Here is a 19,689-nt window from a genome sequence, read left to right on the forward strand (position 1 = left end):
TTGAGAGCTTCTCTTCATGCTTCTGACTGGCTGGCCCCAGCTCTTCACCATGCTGACCTCTCCTCCTTTTTCCTTTTCCGCACCTGCTCTCCCAAGCCAGACTTTCCGCCTCATTCTGGCAAGAGACGGGGCTTCCGTTTCCCTTCTATCTTCACTATTGTCCCTCCTGCATTCCCCCCGGTCTGTAGCAAACTATCACCGCTGCATCCAAAAGACGGACCCCCGCATTGAGCGGCTGCTGCACATACAGCCTGGCAGGTCTGTGAAGCCAAGATGCATGTCCGTAACCCAGGGATCTTTCATGTCCAGTAGAGCAGAGCAGACCAATAAACTGCATGCCACTCTTTTTCTCTCCAGTACTACAGAAGAACCAGGTGGATGAATCAACTCAGCTGGGCTTAGAATCTGTGCTTCTAGGGAGCGTAAATATTTTAAATCTTGCGATGAATTCTTTGGTAACAGCATAAACCCCAGTGCCACTTAAAGTGTCCTCTAATCAGGGAAACTTTCTCTGACGAAGTGCAGACTTTGCCTCATTCCTCTAGGGGACCGTTATCCCAACCAAACACTCCCATCTCCTCACAAGTTCACCGCCCTAACAAGGCAAGTGACAGACACTTCTCCCTAACGCTTTCTTTTCCCCAGTTCCCCCTTGTCACAAGAGCTGGTTACTTCTTCACTTGGCCTTGCGACAATCTCATGTGGCTCTCCTCACAGCAATAGGTGGGTATCCACAGAGCCTAGGTTAAACTATCAAAGTCCTGTCCAGCATGCAAGGGACTGTGTGAAAAACCTGGCCTACATTCTTGAGGAGCTGGACTTTTCTTTGGTTCTTTAGAGACCCTGGTTAGATATCTGGAGGGGAGGCCCCCAGAATTTTCAGACCTTTCACAAGTCTTATTCCTTAATGACAGGTTTCAGAGTAGCAGCCGTGTTAGTCTGTATTCGCAAAAAGAAAAGGAGTACTTGTGGCACCTCAGAGACTAACCAATTTATTTGAGCATAAGCATCCGATGAAGTGAGCTGTAGCTCACGAAAGCTTATGCTCAAATAAATTGGTTAGTCTCTAAGGTGCCACAAGTACTCCTTTTCTTTTTGCTTATTCCTTAAGGCACTTTAAAGGTGACTTACTGAGGATTTTTTCAAAAATTTAGTTTGTGCCCATTGATGCTTTTTTTGATGCATAAAGGGGTCCTGAAAGATTGGGACCCCATGCACCCCCATCCCCAAGGTTTTTTTCCCCGTTTGTTTTTTAACATTAAAATATAAAGAAGGTCAAGTACGACCCGTCATCCCAGTAGCTGGCGATCTCAGAAATGTAGATCGTGAGCTTTCACAGAGCCTAACTGAGTGGAGTGGAATGGAAGGGGCTTATGAATCTTAAACAAAGACAGCCTTTGTCTCAAATTCTTCTTGACCCTCTCAGTGAACCAGCTTTTGCTCCCTCAGTGATCCTACAAACACTTCCACACACATAGGCGCCGGCTTCTACTGGCACCAGTGGATGCTTGACCCCCCTCTGCCCCTGGCCCCACCCCGACTCTACCCCTGCCCCGCCCCCATTCCAACCCCTTCCCCAAAGTCCCTGCCCCATCTCTGCCCCCTCCCTGCCCCTATTCTGACTCCTTCCCCAAATCCCCACTCCAGCCCTGCCTCTTCACTGCCTCCTCCCCTGAGCGTGCCACTTTCCTGCTCCTCCCCCCTCCCTCCTGGAGCTTGCTACAGCTGTTTGGCGGCGGCAAGCGCTGGGAGGAGTGGGGACGCAGCATGCTCAGGGAAGGAGGAGGAGGTAGGGCGGGGAGCTTGGCTGCCGGTGGGTGCAGAGCACCCACTAATTTTTCCCCGTGGGTGCTCCAGCCCCAGAGCACCCATGGAGTTGGCACCTATGTCCACACATACTTAACTTTATGCACTTTATGTACTACTCATCATGGGCAAAGTTAAGCAAGTGCAGAATCAATGCCCAAGTGTGATGTCATAATCCTACTAGTTCTCTAGTCATCCACAGAGTCGTAAGAACGGCCCTACTGGGTCAGACCAAAGGTCCATCTAGCCCAGTATCCTGTCTTCCCACAGTGGCCAGTGCCAGGTGCCCCAGAGGGAATGAACAGAACAGGTAATCCTCAAGTGATCCATTCCCTGTCGCTCATTCCCAGCTTCTGGCATTTAGAATCTTCTAGGGTAGGTAAAACCTGAATTTCTAATGTAAAAAAGATCGAACAAACACACCTATCTTTCATGCCTTCTTTATGGACCATAAAGAAAGAGAGCAGGGTGCAAGCCAAATTTGATGGGATTTTTCTTTCTTCCCCCGCCGCCCTTTTTTCAGGACAGGATTATGTGAAGACATTTGTTAAAAAACCCTTCTCTCCTTTCCAGTCCGAGCATTTTCTTTGGACATACCGAATAGTCATTAAAACAACAGTTCATCAGTCAGTAATATTCATATTTATGTACTTATTCACCCATCCTTTCTAAAGTTCAGAGATCTCATAGGAGTGAGTCACTTGTCCACCCCAATAGACTATAATAATGGAAACACTTTAGTGTGTGTATTTTCAGTACAACCACATTCCAGTACAATCAGAGAATCAAAGAGACACCTTCTGCTCCCTTCCCAACCCAGGAACAGGTCTGGCTAGAAACAGGCTCCTCTCATGTGTTGGACACCCCACCAATCAAAACCACTTTTCCCAAGCACTCAGGGCCCTTTAAAGACAGGCTGAGCTAGAGAGGGGGCTTACTTAGCTTTACAGGTGTGGTTGAGTTTCTGTGGGATAGCAGTACAACAAAGAAGGTGAGTAAATTGCTGTATTCCTTTTAATGAGGTATTCAAGCTATTGCTGTGTGACACAATAAATAAAGAGGCTTTCATAGTTAATGGTTTATTTTAGTACTCTAACACTAGATGTGAGTGGGTGTTTAGTAATTGGGTAGGATTAACTGCAAGAGCTTATTAAGTATCTTTTCTTCCTGCAGGCTGCCTACTCTGTATTATCCCTTTAATTTGCTTCTTGAAGGGATATTAACATTTAGAAAAAAGGAGAGTTATGTGTTGCCAACATATCTGGGGGGCAGGAAGTAAGGCTCACAGCTAAAGTGTGAGCTCTACATTTACTCTTCTTCTGAAAGAAGAAAGCAGGCGGGGGAAACCCCTCTTCTGTCTTGGCTCCATAAAGCTAATAAGGGAGGGAAGAAAACAATTGTTCATCCCAACTTTATTTCCTAGGTGATTACTCCTGATAATTTAACAGGCACTCTAGTGTTCTGACAAGCATCCTTTCATAGCAAACAATTTCTCTCTAAAGGAGACTTAATTAGTAAGTTTGGTTGAGGCTTGTTTGGTGAGTCTGTATTATTACTGTGGCCTGAAATAACTGGCTGGGTGCTCTTCCTTTCCTAAACCTCTGTCTGAGTGCTGTTAAACAAGCTGCTATTCCATTTCAGAGGTGATAGAGTTTCAGTAGTGGGTGAAATTATTGGAGGAGCTTGTTTTATGTACAATTTTTCCCCGTGGGTGCTCCAGCCCCAGAGCACCCATGGAGTCGGCACCTATGTCCACACATACTTAACTTTATGCACTTTATGTACTACTCATCATGGGCAAAGTTAAGCAAGTGCAGAATCAATACCCAAGTGTGATGCCATAATCCTACTAGTTCTCTAGTCATCCACAGAATGTACAGTCATTCAAAGACAGCAAGTTTACTATGGGCAAACCAACACTTGTAAAATGCTCTGCTCCTCTAGAGTTTTTCATCCACAACATTTAAAGTATTCTATATGGTTGCTAAACTTATCCATAAGATCATATCTCTCTCCCCTCATCTTTAGTTAGTATCTTAAATTTTGGAGATCACTGGTCAAGTTGCTCGAGGCTTTTTCCACTAAATGTCATTTTGTCTAATGAAAACCTGTCTCAACTCCTGTCAGCCCTCAATTACCCTTTAGCAGCTGTTCAGAATGGGCATTTAGAGAGACCAGGGGAGTGAGGGTCTAATAGAAACATTACAGCTTCTGTGGGTGAGTGGGACAAGCTTTGAGCTTACATGGAGCTCTTCTTGACCTGAAAGAAGAGCTCTGTGTAGGCTTGTCTCTCTCACCAACAAAAATTGGCCCAATGAAAGATATTGCCTCACCCAGTCTTGTATGCAGTGGTGTTGTAGCTGTGTGGGTCCCAGGATATTAGAGAGACAAGGTGGAGCTCTTATTTTGAATGTATGAAGGAGGCAGAATGCAGTAACCCTCCCTGGTTAGGCTAAGATATGGCTTTAAGAGACACACCTTGGTATTTGGCTGAAGTCTCTCATTATCCTCACATGAGTAAAAACATTTTTCTAAAACTGGAAGGGAAATACTCTGTAATCTGGGCTTTGTGTGTGGTCCTTGCACCTCTCAAATTAATCCAGTTAAAGACAGGTTTGTGCTGTTGAGTGAACAGAACCTTTCTGCTACTGCAAAGGCTTGGTTTGTTTGGTTGTGCATGAATGACTCTGAATGACATTCAGAGTCATCCAAATGAATGGCACTGCTGACACTTTTGGAATGGACACCTTGCATTAAATGATGGTTAAACCCCGCATGAGATTGCGTCAATAAAACCACTGGGTCCCTTGTCTCTAGCCTCTTACTGCACTCCTGAAGAATGTGATGCATGAACAGCTCCAGGAAACTGGGAGGGGGTGTGTCTGAGGAGAGACCTGGTAGTGCATTAGCCTAGTGGCTCTTCTGAGGGGAGCACTAATGTGATGGCCAAGCTGGGAGTGGGGCAAGAAGAGAAGATGTGACACACCCCCCTTTACACACCCACTTAAGTGGCAGCACCTGCAGAATGAAAGACTTTTCTCTTGCTGAAGGCAAGGCTCTATGCCCAGTTTCTTCTGTAGTAGTCAGTATTGGTGTTCAGCTAGAGTTGCCCAGAGTGCTGAGCACAGGTGCCCATATCCATGTCACTGCCAAGTTTATGGGGAATAGATCAGGTTGTCAACTTCCAACACAGGTGTTAAGTATAATGAAGGCCTAAAAACTGTCTTGAGCTGGACTTGCTGGAGCTGCTGCTGGATGAGAGATGTGGCTGCTTGGTTCCTCTGAAAATCTGGCTTGGTTTGGGCACCCAAAACACTAATGGGCTTAGTTCTCAGTGCATCCTTTCCACTTCCCCCACTGGCCTTATGGGTCTTATTGAGCCTGTTGTGTGTAGGGGGAGGGAGAATAGGCCAAGCCCATGCCTAGGTCAGCTTATGGCGTGCAGACCTGCCCATAGTTTGCTGAAGAGCAGTGATGCTGCAACACTTGAAATCTGACTAACTTACCTAGTCCCACATGCTCTAGTGAGAGAGAGGAACTGGGTCATGCCCAGATTTTGGAGATGGCTGGTGGGACAGCTGAGAAAAAACATAAGGTGCAAGGGGGGGGGGGGGAGGAGTGGAAAGGGGTTGCAAGTGGTATCTACTGAACAGTTATACCTAAACTATAATACTCTTGATGTGGTTACTCTGAAATCTAGCAAGAGTTTATCATTTGACTTAACTGACAACAATGATTCCATTCAAGCTGAGGGTCTAGATTTCCCCTGAGAGGGAGGAAACCCAACCTCTTCTGTTTCATATAGACCTAATATATGAAGCACTTGGTCCTATGTGAAACCTTATCTTTCCCCTGTTTTCAATTGGACTGAAGGTCAGTTGCATTGGGTTGGAAACCAATACGAAAACTAGCTTTATATGAAAGACTTAACCCCTCCTCTGGACACCCTGGACTAAAGACAGACAGGAGTTCTGGCACCCATCTCTTTGTCAGGTATGGGAGGAGAAGGTCCTCCTACTATTCTAGATCATGTAGATTTGAGGTGTTCCCTACACTTACACATGTGCAATTCAACCAAGGCTAACATGTAAGATTTCTTCTCCTGACTCTGCAGATGTATTAATGTAGCAAGTGCTGTGCTAGTTGCTCTCATTTGTAACACATCCCTGCTCTGAGGTGTTTAGAATGGGCTGATTTGAGATGTGTGAAGTCCCAGGACATTCATAGCTCATCTGTTTGGGAGGAGAGGTTCTTTGGTTGCCCAGTAGATCCAGCCATTGTCATGGCACCTGGCATGGTTTTCAGTCTCCACTAGGCATTCTTCAAAGGTAGGGGAGTACTATTTCCCATCTTTAACATGGGGAAACTGAGGAAGTAACTTTCTTGGTGTCACACAAGGAGATGGTGGTGGACTTGGGCATAGAACTCAGGGCTTTCTGACTCCTACTGGTGCTCTATGCACTGCATAATTCTGCCCCATGTTACTGTTATCATAAGACCTTCTTGTAAAGGTTCTCTCCCTTCTTTGTCTCTGCATTTATTTCATTGTATTCAGCCTTTACTCTCCTTGTAATTTCATGTTCCCTAGTAAAGAGCTGGTGGCTCTACCATGTTACTAGGAATCTGTCATTAGGCAACTGGCACATGGATGGTGATGTATTAGATGACTATATCCACCTGGCCAATCCCTCCTCCCAAAAGCAGGTATTTTGAAAGCTGACCCTTCCTTTCTGTAGAAGTCCTAGACCTTCTCTCTTGGGAATGTGTGCACACAGTAGTAGCAGGCTTGGGGTAGGCAGGATCTGGCCAACAGAGGAGGCTCTGAGAACATGCAGCATATCCAAAGTTTGCAGAAGGAATTTAGCTCACAGGGATGGGGGGAGAATGAGGGTGTGACTGGGAGGACACATCCTAAGTAAGATTCCTCAAATAACTGGCTGGTCTGCAATAACCTGGGGCTAGTTCCACATGAGGACTTAAGCACTTTACACCCACATTTAGACACCACTGAAATCCTCAACCCCCTTGCTCAGCTGCTGCCTAACCCTATTGGGCCTTTAGGAACCCAAGAGCCTGAATTTTCAGCTTTCCAGTCTCCAAGTTGCCTATGTTTCTGCTAGAGAGTGTGCATCCAGCCACCTCAGTCTAGGTGCCTATCTCAGACACGCCAAGATCCTCAAACTAGGCATTCCCCTGCAGACCTGACCCAGTGGCTGTGCTCAGAGCACCCTTAAACTCACCGTGGCTAGTGGAGAGGAAGTAGCTTCTCTTATAACTGTTAGCCCAGTGGTTAGAGCACTCACCGGCAATATGGGAGACCCATGTTTAATTCCCCCCTCTGCCTAAGGTGGAGCAGGGAATTGAACGAGAGTTTCCCACCTTTCAGGGCAAGTGGTTAGGGCACTCCCTCTCCGGTCTAATACTTATTTCACACCCAGTGGAACAGCTTCAACAGGAGAGACTGAGGGAGCCCGGACATCAGAATATCCCACAGCTCAGTGGTTAGAGCACTCACCGGAGAGGTGGGAGACCCCAGTTTGAACACCTCTTCAGGCAGAGGGGGGACTTGAACCTGTCTTCCCCACATCCTGGGTGAGTGCTCTAACCACTGGGCTAAAGCTTATAAGGGGGCAGCTGCCACAAACGTCCCTCTGCCCCTGCCCAGTTTCTTCCAAAAAGCATCTTTGGCACCTGACCCCACATCTGAGGATCCCTAGCAGAGAAAGGTGCTTCCCGCCCAGGCCCAGGCTGGGTGCCTTACTCCCTGAGAAGGGTGAGGTTTAGGCCACACCCCTCTCCTCAGCATTTCCCATTGGCTAGCTTAAGTGGTGCCCTGCTGCTTTTGTGGATCCTTACAATAGAGAGAGGCTCCTAAGGAATCCCTATCCATTGTACAGGGAGCCTGGGTACCTGCTCCAGGACTTAGAGATACCACTTGGTGGCAGGTGCTGCAACATTGAGAATTGCAACACTTAAGCCCCTATCTGGGCCTAGCTCCTAGTGTCCAACCTATGCCCTAGAGCAGCCCTGACCCACAACAATCTAGTCCAGAAAAAGCCTCCTTTGAGCTTAGAACCTGCTCTTTCCTATGAAGTGTGCAGAGCTCTGTTCAGGTTCTAGTAGGGATGATTTCCTTCCCTTCCATGCTGTCTCCTGACAGGCGGCTGGCTAAGGGGCTGTGAGAGGCTCTTCTAAAACTACTGTCCTCAGAGCTTGAGGCTCCCCAACAACTCCTCATCTTTCTTATGTGCGAGTGCATACACCAGACAGTGGCTAAACCAAACTGTAGGAACTATGTCCAATTTGAGGTTGGCAGGTCTACAGCACTGTGCTTGGGTGTCTACACGAACCAACTACATTACGGTAGGACTACAAGTGAAGTGTCCCTAGAGAAGTGGTAAAAATGCCCGAGGGCTCTCTGAGCTAGCAACTCCACCACTGCTGCAGCTGCATGGAATTCTGGGGTTGTGTCTTTTGCCATTTGCGTAAGAATAGCCTTAGAAAAGCTGTTGGAGAGGGAAGTAATGGAAGCGTAGGTAACTCTTCTTTCTACTGGTGTCTCCATGCTTTGTCCAAGCCACAGGAAGTTCTCTGGTGTTGGTTGCCCCACTGCAGTTCAGAGGACCTAAGGAAGTCTGTGAGAAGGGAGACCAGGGCTTAGTAAAGAGGAAGAGATCATCAGGTGCACATTTCTTCTCAGCTCACCTTTTCCTGTGCAGGGTAATGTTGCATCCCTCTAATAGTTGACCATATGGCTTTGTCTATACTAACGTTACTAAAATTTCCCTCTGGGGTTTGCAACAGTATGGAAACTTGAATAAGAAATTGCTAGTGTAGACATTCCAGAAGCGGACTTGTTACCTTATCAGCTTGTAATCGTTCCACTGTCCTGTTGGTATAGAAGCTGGTACAGATGAGGCCTAATTTAGGCTTCTGTTGACAGCTCAGGTTTTGTGCAGCTCCCCACAATCACAGCTGGTTTTTTTTCCACTCAGTCCCTCTTGGAGGAGGGGTTTTCATCACCTTCCCATCAGATCAAGAATCTGGATTTGTCTTTTTTTCCAGGGTTCTTGACCCTGTGGAGGGTGTATCCATGCCCCTCACTGGAGGAGAGTGAATTCCACGTGGAGTGCCTGGGACTAGAAAGTAGGGGGGAGCATTTTCGAGAATGTAGCTGGAATGCTACTCTGCTAGTATCCCATGCTCCAGCTGTGAGTGGCTCAACTTCCTCCCTCATGCCCTCTCTGTAAGGAGTGCTTTAGGGTAGCTTCAGTGCCCAACCTGGGTGTGTGTCTCACTAGAAAGACACTGGGTAAGATTTGCCTCAGGTTGTCTGCTGTGGAAACCAAAGGAAGCAGCACTGCTTCAGAGACCGAAGCCAGAGCCTGAAGTACACAGTTGGAGAAGGAGCCCATGATCTCACCAGTAGGTATGAGTTGGGAAGAAAGAAGTATATACTAGCTATAGACCAAAGCCCTAGACTAGACTGCTGTGACTTGCTGGCATGCAAATGGACCAGATATCTCTGACCTGGCCCCGAAGCTCTATAGGAAAATGAGCACGCTTGGTGTTTATGAACAAAGTGGAAATGGCCACCACAAAACTGTGGCTCACATCGTGCAATGGGGGGGGAAGAGGTTACAGGGTGAATAGCTGTCTGGGATGGAGCAGACCTCTTCAGCGAAGAAGTGTGTAGGGTACATCCAACTATTTAACTCCACTTTGCCTTGTCTTTCATGGTATACGCAGGGACTGTAGCCATGATGGAGCTGCATCAGCAGGATAGTGCTTATACTACAGGTTCGCACTGTAGTGCTGCCAGCTGGTGGGTAAAAATCCTAGTGTAGGCCAGGCTCAAACCATCTCCAGCAGCCATACAAATATTGCTGATCTCCCTGCCACTTAGTAGTCTGGGCTCCCCCAGCCATCCAACAGGAAAACTCTCTTACCAGCACTGACCCTTCCCTTCTAAAACTGGAAGCCTGTGAAGAAGTGTGTGTGTGGCCGGGGGGGGGGGCTTTCCTCAAGGATAACGTCCATTTCTAGAATAAACCTGTGAGACCTGTGTGTCCTGAACACTTTTCTCCGCCTTTCAGGTTGCATGAGGAGCTGAAGATGGCAAAAGGCGATAATGGAGTGCGCTTTTTCCAAGGCCTACTAATTCTCGGCAATGTGATTATTGGGGTAAGTGATCTGGGGCTGTGAGGGGCAAGGGTGGAGAGATGATTTCTTCAAGGGCTCGTCACTCCTCATCAGATGCACTGTAATAAAAGGCTTGGCCCAGCAATGGGGTCATTCTTCATGTTACCACTTCAGTCTAAATAAAATAAATGCAACGCTAGGTGAGAGGTCAAGGTCCCTGCTGAGTCATGCAAGCAAACAAATTCAGTAAGGGATGGAGGGTGAGGGTACATGGACTGGTAGGAAGTAGGGGCAGCGGTAGCACATCTAGAAGAACAAGCTTTTGTGCCGGGGGCTCTGGAGGGAAGAGCCCTGGTTCCTGAACTCCTCTTTCCAGCCCAGCTCCTTCCCACAATGACGGGAAGGGTTATGTTAATGCCATTCTTAAAGGAATGCTCCAAATCTTGTTTTAAGACCAGCCCAGTTGATATGAGCTGTGCTGCTCTGGGGAAGAGAGAGGGCCCATGCTCAGTGGGTTTTATGTTTACAATTGTCATGAGAGGACAGAAAGCAATGGATTGTGGGCCTGTGGGGAGGGAGTGGTCTCGCTGGGAAGCTTGTGCCTTGTGTGTGGGGCAGGAAGAGGAACGTGATTAATAGAAGCTCTCCTTGAATGTAGCTGTGGTACTGCTTTGGGCTGACCTGATGGGAGTCTGACTTCTGGTTCTCAGATGTGTGGCATTGCACTGATGGCAGAGTGCATCTTCTTCGTGTCGGATCAGCAGACTCTGTACCCTCTGCTGGAAGCCACCAATAATGATGACATCTATGGTGCAGCCTGGATTGGCATCTTCGTTGGCTTTGCTCTCTTTAATCTGTCTGTCCTGGGCATCATTGGAGTCATTAAGTCACACCGCACAATGCTGCTGGTGGTAAGTGGAGTGATATTAGTCCGCAGGTCGTTAACAGACTAAGATCATGTTATCCCAGTCTTCTGCTCCTTGTGCTCACCAGCTGTTGAGCACTGCTAACTTCAAGATTTGAGTTGTAATTTTCCAGGCCTTAAATAGCATTAGGGCCAAATGTGCCTAAAGGGCCACCCATTTCCTCTTTGACACCTAGGACAGCCGCATTGTCCAGGAACAGATGGAATCTGTACCAGGAAGAGGGACATGAGTGTGGGAGACTATTTCCATGGTAACTGAGCCACAACTCTAACCCATGACCCCAACTGACCAGGAGGACTGAACTTTGTCCCCTTCAGAACAAGTTGGCACTTGCTACCTCAGCTTTGTTTTATTGGGGTGGGTGGGGGGGGGGAGAAGAGCAATTTTCCAATAGGGAAAAGGAAGGAAATGGCTCCTTATTAACTGAACTGAGCCCAGTAGGGGGTTCATATCACAACAGGCTTCCCTTCCCCCATTATCTGGGTTGCTTTGAGAGAGAAGCTGGGGGCATAGGAATCAAAACGGTAGTCTTGTGGTGGGCTGCAGTACCAGTCCCCAGGTCGAGAGGAGGCAAACATTGCAGTGCAAGGACTGTAGCTGTATTAAAGTTGTCTGGGGTTTTAGACCATATAGTCACACATCATTCCTGGGGATACCTTAATACAGGCAGCATGTGGCTACAGGTGTGGTACAAATGCCTTGATTGGTTTCCAAGTCTCCAGCAGAATCCTGAACAATATATTTGCCATGGTCATACAGCGTAAATTCCTATTGACCACACAAGCTTGGGTCCTCATTGGGTCCTCATTTCTTTGCTGCTGGGGGGCATAAAATATTGATACCTCTACCTAGGCTACTGAACTTCATCAAAGTAAGACTGAATCACTGCTGCGAGGAAACTTTGCCTTCCATCATCTCTATACGGTTGGGAGGTGTCTTGGAGTTGTTGGACAAGCCATGGCCAATGCTAAAATGGCATTCAGATGCTTAGTCAACAGATCATTATGCAGCTTCTTATCTACTTCTTCAGAAGCTCTAATAAGAGGCAGCGTAGAGAAGTCTGGTCTGTGCCTACAGCATAAAGAGCAATCCAGAAATTCTGTGAAACAAATTAAGACTGTTAACATAACGAAGTTTCTACACCCTGAAATGAACCTCAAATTTGCACTCTTAAGATATCAGTGTGGCAAAGAATGTAGCTGTTTCCTAAGAAGGAGAAGACACCACTATTGACAGTCGGAGTGCCATTAGGCAGAATACAAATAAAATGAGAATATGAACCCTTATGGTCCAGGGGATAAGACAATCATGAACTAATGACTGGGCTTCCCTTAAATCCAGATTATGGAATGTATCTGTTAATGACAGGGTAGAACTTGGATGAATGGGACTCTCAAGGTGGAGGAACTTAATTTTGAGTCTCAGCGTTGTTCAGGTAGGGTATGGGTGGAGGTTAGTGCTCACCATGTCGGATGGGGAAGGAACCCTGCTCCAAAACGCCTTGAACCTGATCTTGTAACACCACACTTTGAAATGCAGCATGTTGTGAGAATAGACCCAGGTTGGAGAGCTAACTGTACCTTCTGCTCTGATTCTTTTGCAGTATATCATTCTGATGTTGGTCACATATGGATTTGAAGTGGCTTCTTGCATCACAGCAGCAACTCATCGAGATTTTGTGAGTGGTGGTTTCCCATGTATGTTCTCTCAAGAGTAGGATGGAGGCAGGGTGTTTGAACATGTCCACAGAATGCCAAAACTCTAAGCATACAATGCAGCTAGGGCAGAGTGGAAACCTGGGGTGGGCTGGCTAGAGACTGGACAGTAATGGATACTGCTGAACCACTGAAGAGAGGGTCTAGTCTCCTAGAGGCATGTGTAATTCCATAACTTGGGGTCAAGGAAATAAGACTTTCTTTATGCAAACTGAGTCTGTCCATTAACTGAGGCTACTGAACCTTGACACGTTTTTCAGATGCAGATTGACAATGCTATTGTAGGTGTTTAATGATGGAAGACCTCTGGTTCTACCATTTGAGCATTACTAGTGTAGGGGAGAGACCCATGTAGGTTCTTACAGCTGTTGGAAAAAGTTGTATGTGCAGTGCTTAAACTCCAAACAAACCTCCAGACACTAACAAACAGCTTCTTCCCTTGCCTCCTCCCAGGCAAACCCTTCTGAGGACATGTTCAGCTGTCAGACTCTGGAATCTGTGGGTTTTCTGATGCTCCCAGAGTCCTGTTCTCTAACTCCTAGTATCTCCAGTTGGAGGAGGAAGACTTCCAAACTAACCTGGTTGTCCAAAACTGTGTTTGCTGGTAGTCTACTCCTAATGAAGCAGAAAACCTACTCAATTCAGAAAGGAATCTAATAACATGGGCACAAGCAGACAATGAGTTTTAATATGGCTAAATGTATCTATTGAGGAACAAAGAATATAGGCCATACGTACAGGATGGAGGACTCTAACCTGGGAAGCAGGGGATCTGAGAAGGATTTGTAGGTAACGGTGGATGATCAGCTGGACATGAGCTCCGAGTGTGACTGACTAAAAGGGCTAATGCTGTCCTGGAGTGCATAAACGGGCACGGCGAGTAGGAGTAGAAAGGCTATTTTACCTCTGTATTTGGCACTGGTGTGACCACTGGAACTGTGTGCAGTTCTGGTGCCCACAATTCAAGAAGGATGTTGATAAATTGGAGAGGACTCAGAGAAAAGAACCAAGAGAATGATTTAAGGATTAGAAAACATGGTTTTATAGTGATAGATTCAAGGAGCTCAGTCTATTTAGCTTAACAAAGAAAAGGTTAAAGGATGACTTGATTACATTCTAGAAGTATCTATATGGAGAACAAATATTTAATGGGCTCTTCAATCTAGCAGAGAAAGGTATAACATGATCCAACAGTGGGAAGTTGAAGCTAGTCAATGTTTTTCTGAAAGATTGGCTCTGGGAATTATTTTTGGAAGTTCTATGGCCTGTGTTCTGCAGGAGGTCAAACTAGATGATGACAGTGGTCCCTTCTGGCCTTGGAATCAAGGAATCTAATAACATCACGTGTGCTCTTTATCTCCTTTGCCCTGTAGTTCACACCCAATCTCTTCCTGAAGCAAATGTTGGAAAAGTATCAGAACCCAGAGCCAGCCAACAATGATGATAAGTGGATGAGTGAAGGTGTCACCAGGACATGGGACCGCCTCATGCTACAGGTGACCAGTGCTCATATAACTAGAGATAGCAGCTAAACATTACACAGCTCTGGAATTTCTCTCACCCTAGAATCTTTCCGTAATAAAAGAATGTTGGAATCTTCAGATGTGGCCCTGTCTAACCTCCAGCATCCCAATGCTGCTAGTGCATAAAATGACACTTCAGGCCCCTGGAATATCTGTCAACATGTTGTTTTTTCCTATAAATCTGTTTGTCTGGCGTGATGCAAGCTAGTCACTGTTCTGGGGGAAGGAGGGAGAATGGGGAGGGGGGAGGGGGAAACCTGAGGACTGGACATCAGCACCTGTATCCCTGTGTTGCAGGGGGATCTCAATATTCTCTCTCTCTCTCTTTCTCCCTCCCAAATCCAGAATCAGTGCTGTGGGGTGAATGGCCCCTCTGACTGGCAGAACTACATGTCTGTGTTCAGGAGCAGGAACAGTGACTCAGAGTTCCCTTGGCCACGCCAGTGCTGTGTCATGGATGTCCAAGGAATTCCAATCAACTTGGATGGCTGCAAACTGGGTGTCTCCGGCTACTATAATAATAAGGCAAGAATCTCTCTCCACTTTTACTGTGGTTCTTGTTGACTAGTGGGATTATCTCAAAACTTAACTTGTAATGAAAAGAGGTGCCAGGGCTTAAGCAATTGTTTTTACATTCATAACTGATGCAGCAAGCCGAGAGGCGCTGGGGCTATGAACTGCCAAGCCCAGAGTTGCCGGGGCTTAGCCCCGGCAAAAATTAAGCCCTGGATAATCTCATGGGGATGGTGTAACAGCATGCCAACTGAAGCACAATGGGGATTGAAAGCCTATGACATACTAGGGGGACAGGATAGATCTGCTAGTACCCAAAGGCTTTCTGAGGAGCAGAAACTTCTGTCGTTTTCCTGTCCACATCACTGGCCCAGGACCGAGTAGCACAGGAGCATTCCTGATGTTTGGGACATAGGCAGGGCCTTACCAAATTCACAGCCATGAAATCTGGTCTTTGTGTTCTTTTACCCTGTACCATACAGATTTCACGGGGGAGACCAGAGTATCTCCAATTGGGGGCCCTGACCCAAAAGGGAGTTGCAGGGCGGTCACAAGGTTATTTTAGGGGGTCATGGTATTGCCACCCTTTCTTCTGCGCTGCCTTCAGAGCTGGGCAGCTGGAGAGCAGCAGCACAGAGGTAAAGGTGGCAATCCCATCCCAGGCCATCCTTACTTCTGCTCTGCTGCTGGCGGTGGCTTTGCCTTCGGAGCTGGGCTCCCCGCCCGCATCCGCCGCTCTCCAGCTGCCCAGCTCTGAAGGCAGCGCTGCCATCAGTAGCGGCGCAGAAGTAAGGGTAGCAGTACCGCAACCCCTCTACAATAACCTTGAGACCCCCTTCCCCACAACTCCTTTTTGGGTCAGGACCCCTACAATTACAACTCTGTGAAATTTCCGATTGAAATTGCTGAAATCATGAAATTTGCAACTTTTAAAACATTTGACCGTCAAATTGACCAAAATGGACCATTAATTTGGTAGGGCCCTAGATACAGGAGACAATAGAGGGGTGCTGTCCCAGTGGAACTGGTCCAAGATGCCAGCCCAGGACAAGAGTACCCGAAGGGTGGCTGGTTTCGTGACCAAGAGGGTTGGCATAGGAGCCAGTGTTGGCTGAGCACCAGTCATTTGAATGGTGACTGATATCCCATATGTAGTGACTAAACTCTCTTAACCTACCCAAAGGGCCCCATTCTAGAGGTGGGAAGGGACAAAGCCATGTTGATTGGGCACCATGTGGGAAGCTGTCGCCAATGTCTGTGGCTTAAGAGACTGTTGGTTCTTTGGTGCCTTTCCCAAATGCTAGCAACCTGCCGTGGTGCAGTGCATGGTAAATTGTACCTTGCCCAATTTTTTGGGAGTGGGGTGGGCAGCCAGAATGTCAGAATCCAGTCAGTGGAGCAGCCTGCTCACCGGGAGAGACTGTTAACTGCATATAAGATGCATGCTTGGAGATGGGGGTTATGGGGAAGTTCAGGTGACCGTAGCTTCTAGCAATTTAGCAGAGGTTTGTCGTCTTCAGCTATATTCCCACTGGCAAGCTCATGTTCTCCTGGTGATTTGGAGTGAAAAACATAATTAATACAGTAAGTTGGCCTGAAGTATTTGAGAGGATCTGTTTCTAGAGGGAATATAAAGCCATAATCTGGATCTATTTCTTCCTCGTCTATCAGGGAGTTGGCAGAGCCATAGGCTGGGATGCCAACTGTGAGCTATCTCCTAAGACCAAGTTGAACATTCTGACCATGATGGTTGCATTGCAACCAAAGCATGTTCTAGCTGACTTGTTAATGTCATGCAAACTAGCTAGTTCAGTGTGCTTGTGGTTCCTGGAGAATGAGAACCGGACCTCTCTCCAAGAGAGCTGAGCTTGTAACATAGTTGCTCAAAGCTCATGCTCTGGTCTTGATTTGCTGTTTATTGGCTCTGTTCCCACAGGGTTGCTATGACATTATCTCTGGTCCAATGAACAGACATGCTTGGGGTGTTGCCTGGTTTGGCTTTGCCATTCTCTGCTGGACTGTGAGTACTTAATATCTGCTCTTCTTTCCCCCCCCCCCCCAGCCCCCCACCTCTATTCAACCTGAGGGGAAATGGGGATTGGCACTGGTGGAAGGACTGATCCCTGGAGAACAAGCGGCTCCCCATCCAACTGTAGGGCCATTCTGAGTTGGAAACACACTTGGGGGTGGGGAGGGTAAAGGATGTGGGCTGTCTTGAAGGACTGTCTCTAGATTAAGCTGCTTTAGCTCTGTTCCATTAAGTAAGGCTGTGTTCTGATCTGACCTCCACATGCTGAGAAATTAATGGCAACTGTGCCTAATCCCCATAAGTGCACCCTGCTGATGTTCAGAATAAAATCTCTGTACTGTATACCTAACTCTTAACTCTGCAAATCAAAAGCCTCTGTCAGTGGACTGATCCCATGGCCCACAAAGCGAAAGTAGTTAAGTGTGCTAATAAGTATGATCTCCCCAACCTTAGCCTACAGGTAGGTGATGAATGTTGCCAATGTTGCTGCTGTTAATGCAAACAGATGTTCACTTGGGTATTCACCATACTCTTATTTGCTCTTTGCCAGCATTTGTGCAGCTCACAAGTCCTGTTCACAGAAAAGTGTCAATTACTCTTGCTGGAAGTGTTCATGTGGCCATTTCAAAGCTCTTTCGGCTTGAGTCATGAGAACAGAAAAAATACACGACTTGGAGTATTTGCTATTCATGATGAGAGAAAGTCACCTAAAAAATAAATAGTCATGGCAAAAAGTTCAAGAGCAACCTCTAGACTGAAATCAATACATAGGCTGTGGAACAAAATGCTTAACTGCAGAGTTGTTAGCTGCAGATGGCTTGCCCTGCTCCAGCTTAACTGTTGTATTGAAGAGTTGGCTCCTGTGTGAAGACAGCAACCTTCTGTGGCTACCAGGGGTGGATTAGGTGATGGAAACCCCTGACTTGATCCACTGAAAGGATGAAATGTCATCTGACAATGGGATTGTTGGGGTGTGGTGTGTGTGGTTTTTTTTTTTTTTTGGTTGGTTGGTTGGTTGGTAAATCTGCTTTCTTCATTATCTAACGGCCATTTTTTCTTTATAGTTCTGGGTTCTTATCTGCACCATGTTCTATTGGAGCAGAATTGAATACTGAGGATCCAGTGGCCTCCCAACAACCCCTCTGAAGTCTTGGTGCATGAAACTGCATTCGTTCATCTGTACTATTCCTCTTGTGCTAAGGAGGATTTGAGGCTCTCCCAGTGCCCACATTATCATCCCACCCTCCATCTCCCTGAAAACCAGACAGACTGGTACACTGAGCTGATCCTTCCAAGAAAGAACATGCCTTCCTTTAGCCTCACTGGAGTTCTGTAGCTTTTATGCCTATTAACGGACCCAAATCCTTCACTGTTCTGAAGACTACTTGAGTCTGAGAGATGCTCTGATTATTCCAGAGATGGCCTTGAAAAGGGAAATGGCCCATAAATGTACTTGCTCCAGAAAACAATTTCTTTAAACTAGGGCTAATGTAAATGATACCAGAACAAATCTGACGCACAAGGCTGTTGGTGAATATAGTATATGTGAGAGATGCTGTCACCACACCAGAGAGCCTTCCTCCTTGCAAGGAAGAGGAAAATTAGACATGTAACTACAGGAATTGCCAAGTTTTATTTAACATTCATATTTAGTTCTGGCCTCTATTAAAGATATCCGTCCTCTAAGAAGGAGGCAGACTCTCTTTTCTACCCTCTGCCATACCTAACTTCCCAGTCTTAAAAGCTAAAAGCAGGTTACTAGTCAACCCAAATCAAGGGCTAGTTCACTGCATCATAATATGCTTCCTATGTTCAAGCCTACCTCTGGTGCTTATCACTGATAAACTATAGGACCCCCATCTCTCTGAAATGGTGCCAACACATGCAATGTTTTACCTCCTCAAAACTGACTCAACAGTTTTTTCACAGCTCCTTGGAGATCTTGGGGGGGCGGGGCGTGGATATGCAGTTTTGTTCTCTGATGTATTAACAGGACAAAATATTCCTCCTTTCCCATCCCTACCAGCCTACTCCACTTTCCACCTCCAGCTAACTCAAGGCATAGAATTGAGCCCCCTTGATCAAGAAGAGTAATTTGAGTTCAAGGACAACTATTAATTCTTTCTTGTATGTTCTTCTACAACCTCACTGAATCCCAGTTCTGTCCTAGCATAAGCAGTTAAAACTCCCAGTTAAGCAGGCAACTATTGACCTAAGTCAGACTTAAACGGGTCTGGTGTAATTCCTAATGAATGTCTTGTAAGTTACGTGCATTGTGTGACGCTTGCTCCTTGTACAGAATGTTTTATCTGAAATCTGTTTAAGTGTTGGGGGTCAGCCCCTAAGAACCTGCCAGCTGCCCTGATTGTTCCAGTGTTTCTGTATATTCTCCGAATCTTTAATAAAAAAGCTGAGTTTCAAATTCTCACTGTCAAGGATCTTGAGTAAATGGAGGCTCCACCAGCTGCCTCCAGACACCTGAATGTTGGACAGTGCTGGGTTCAAAAAGCTGGTGGCTCCAAACTTCTCGCAGGTACGGAGTTGCTACTGTCTGTGCATCTAGAATGTTGTGCTGTGGAAAAATCTGGCACTGAACCGACTTGCCAGTCTAATCAAAGGGCTGTGGGAATAGAACTCTTAGATTAGAGGTGGGTCACTGACCCTTGGTGGCATTTGGGGGCAGAGGTGGAGGGTGGGGGGGAACCTAACGGAAGGCAGGCTGCCTTGGTGATGGGGTGGCTGCCTCCTTCAAGACTATGGACTCTAAAGCATCACTACAATCCAGTGTTTAGTCCCAAATACTCTCCCAGGGTTGACTTGGACGGATGGGTTGGTCCTCTTGCTTAGACCTCTCTTGAGGCTACAAGTTTAGTTTTAGGTGCTACAAGACACATGGGAACCAGTGACCCCTAACTCAGTGTAGCAACAGCAAAGAGTTGTAGCTTTTAATGTCAATTTAGAGGCAAAATACCTGTGGGGAGTCAGAGTAGAAATCAGTGTATCATTTTTATGTGAGCATGCGCACACATGCAGCT

At 46.7% G+C, this 19,689-nt stretch overlaps 1 protein-coding gene across 1 annotated transcript; it reads left to right on the forward strand.

Annotated features, from left to right (window-relative positions):
* Positions 1-2,766: 2,766 nt before the first annotated feature.
* UPK1B (uroplakin 1B) lies at positions 2,767-19,062 on the forward strand. The gene is made up of 8 exons (XM_084618026.1): positions 2,767-2,797; positions 9,903-9,990; positions 10,659-10,859; positions 12,478-12,552; positions 13,963-14,085; positions 14,458-14,637; positions 16,562-16,645; positions 17,719-19,062. The coding sequence occupies exons 2-8, from the start codon at positions 9,922-9,924 to the stop codon at positions 17,767-17,769; spliced, it is 783 nt and encodes a 260-aa protein (XP_084474152.1). The 5' UTR covers positions 2,767-2,797; positions 9,903-9,921; the 3' UTR covers positions 17,770-19,062.
* Positions 19,063-19,689: the final 627 nt, after the last annotated feature.

Source organism: Lepidochelys olivacea (assembly GCF_965140295.1).
Source record: "Lepidochelys olivacea isolate rLepOli2 genome assembly, chromosome: 1".
Classification (NCBI taxonomy): Eukaryota; Metazoa; Chordata; order Testudines; family Cheloniidae; genus Lepidochelys; species Lepidochelys olivacea.

Coding starts and splice junctions, on each gene's coding strand:
- UPK1B (XM_084618026.1), top strand. CDS start 9,922: ATGGCAAAAGGCGATAATGGAGTGCGCTTTTTCCAAGGCCTACTAATT. Junction 12,553..13,962: donor CAGCAACTCATCGAGATTTT/GTGAGTGGTGGT, acceptor TTTGCCCTGTAG/TTCACACCCAATCTCTTCCT. Junction 14,638..16,561: donor CCGGCTACTATAATAATAAG/GCAAGAATCTCT, acceptor CTGTTCCCACAG/GGTTGCTATGACATTATCTC.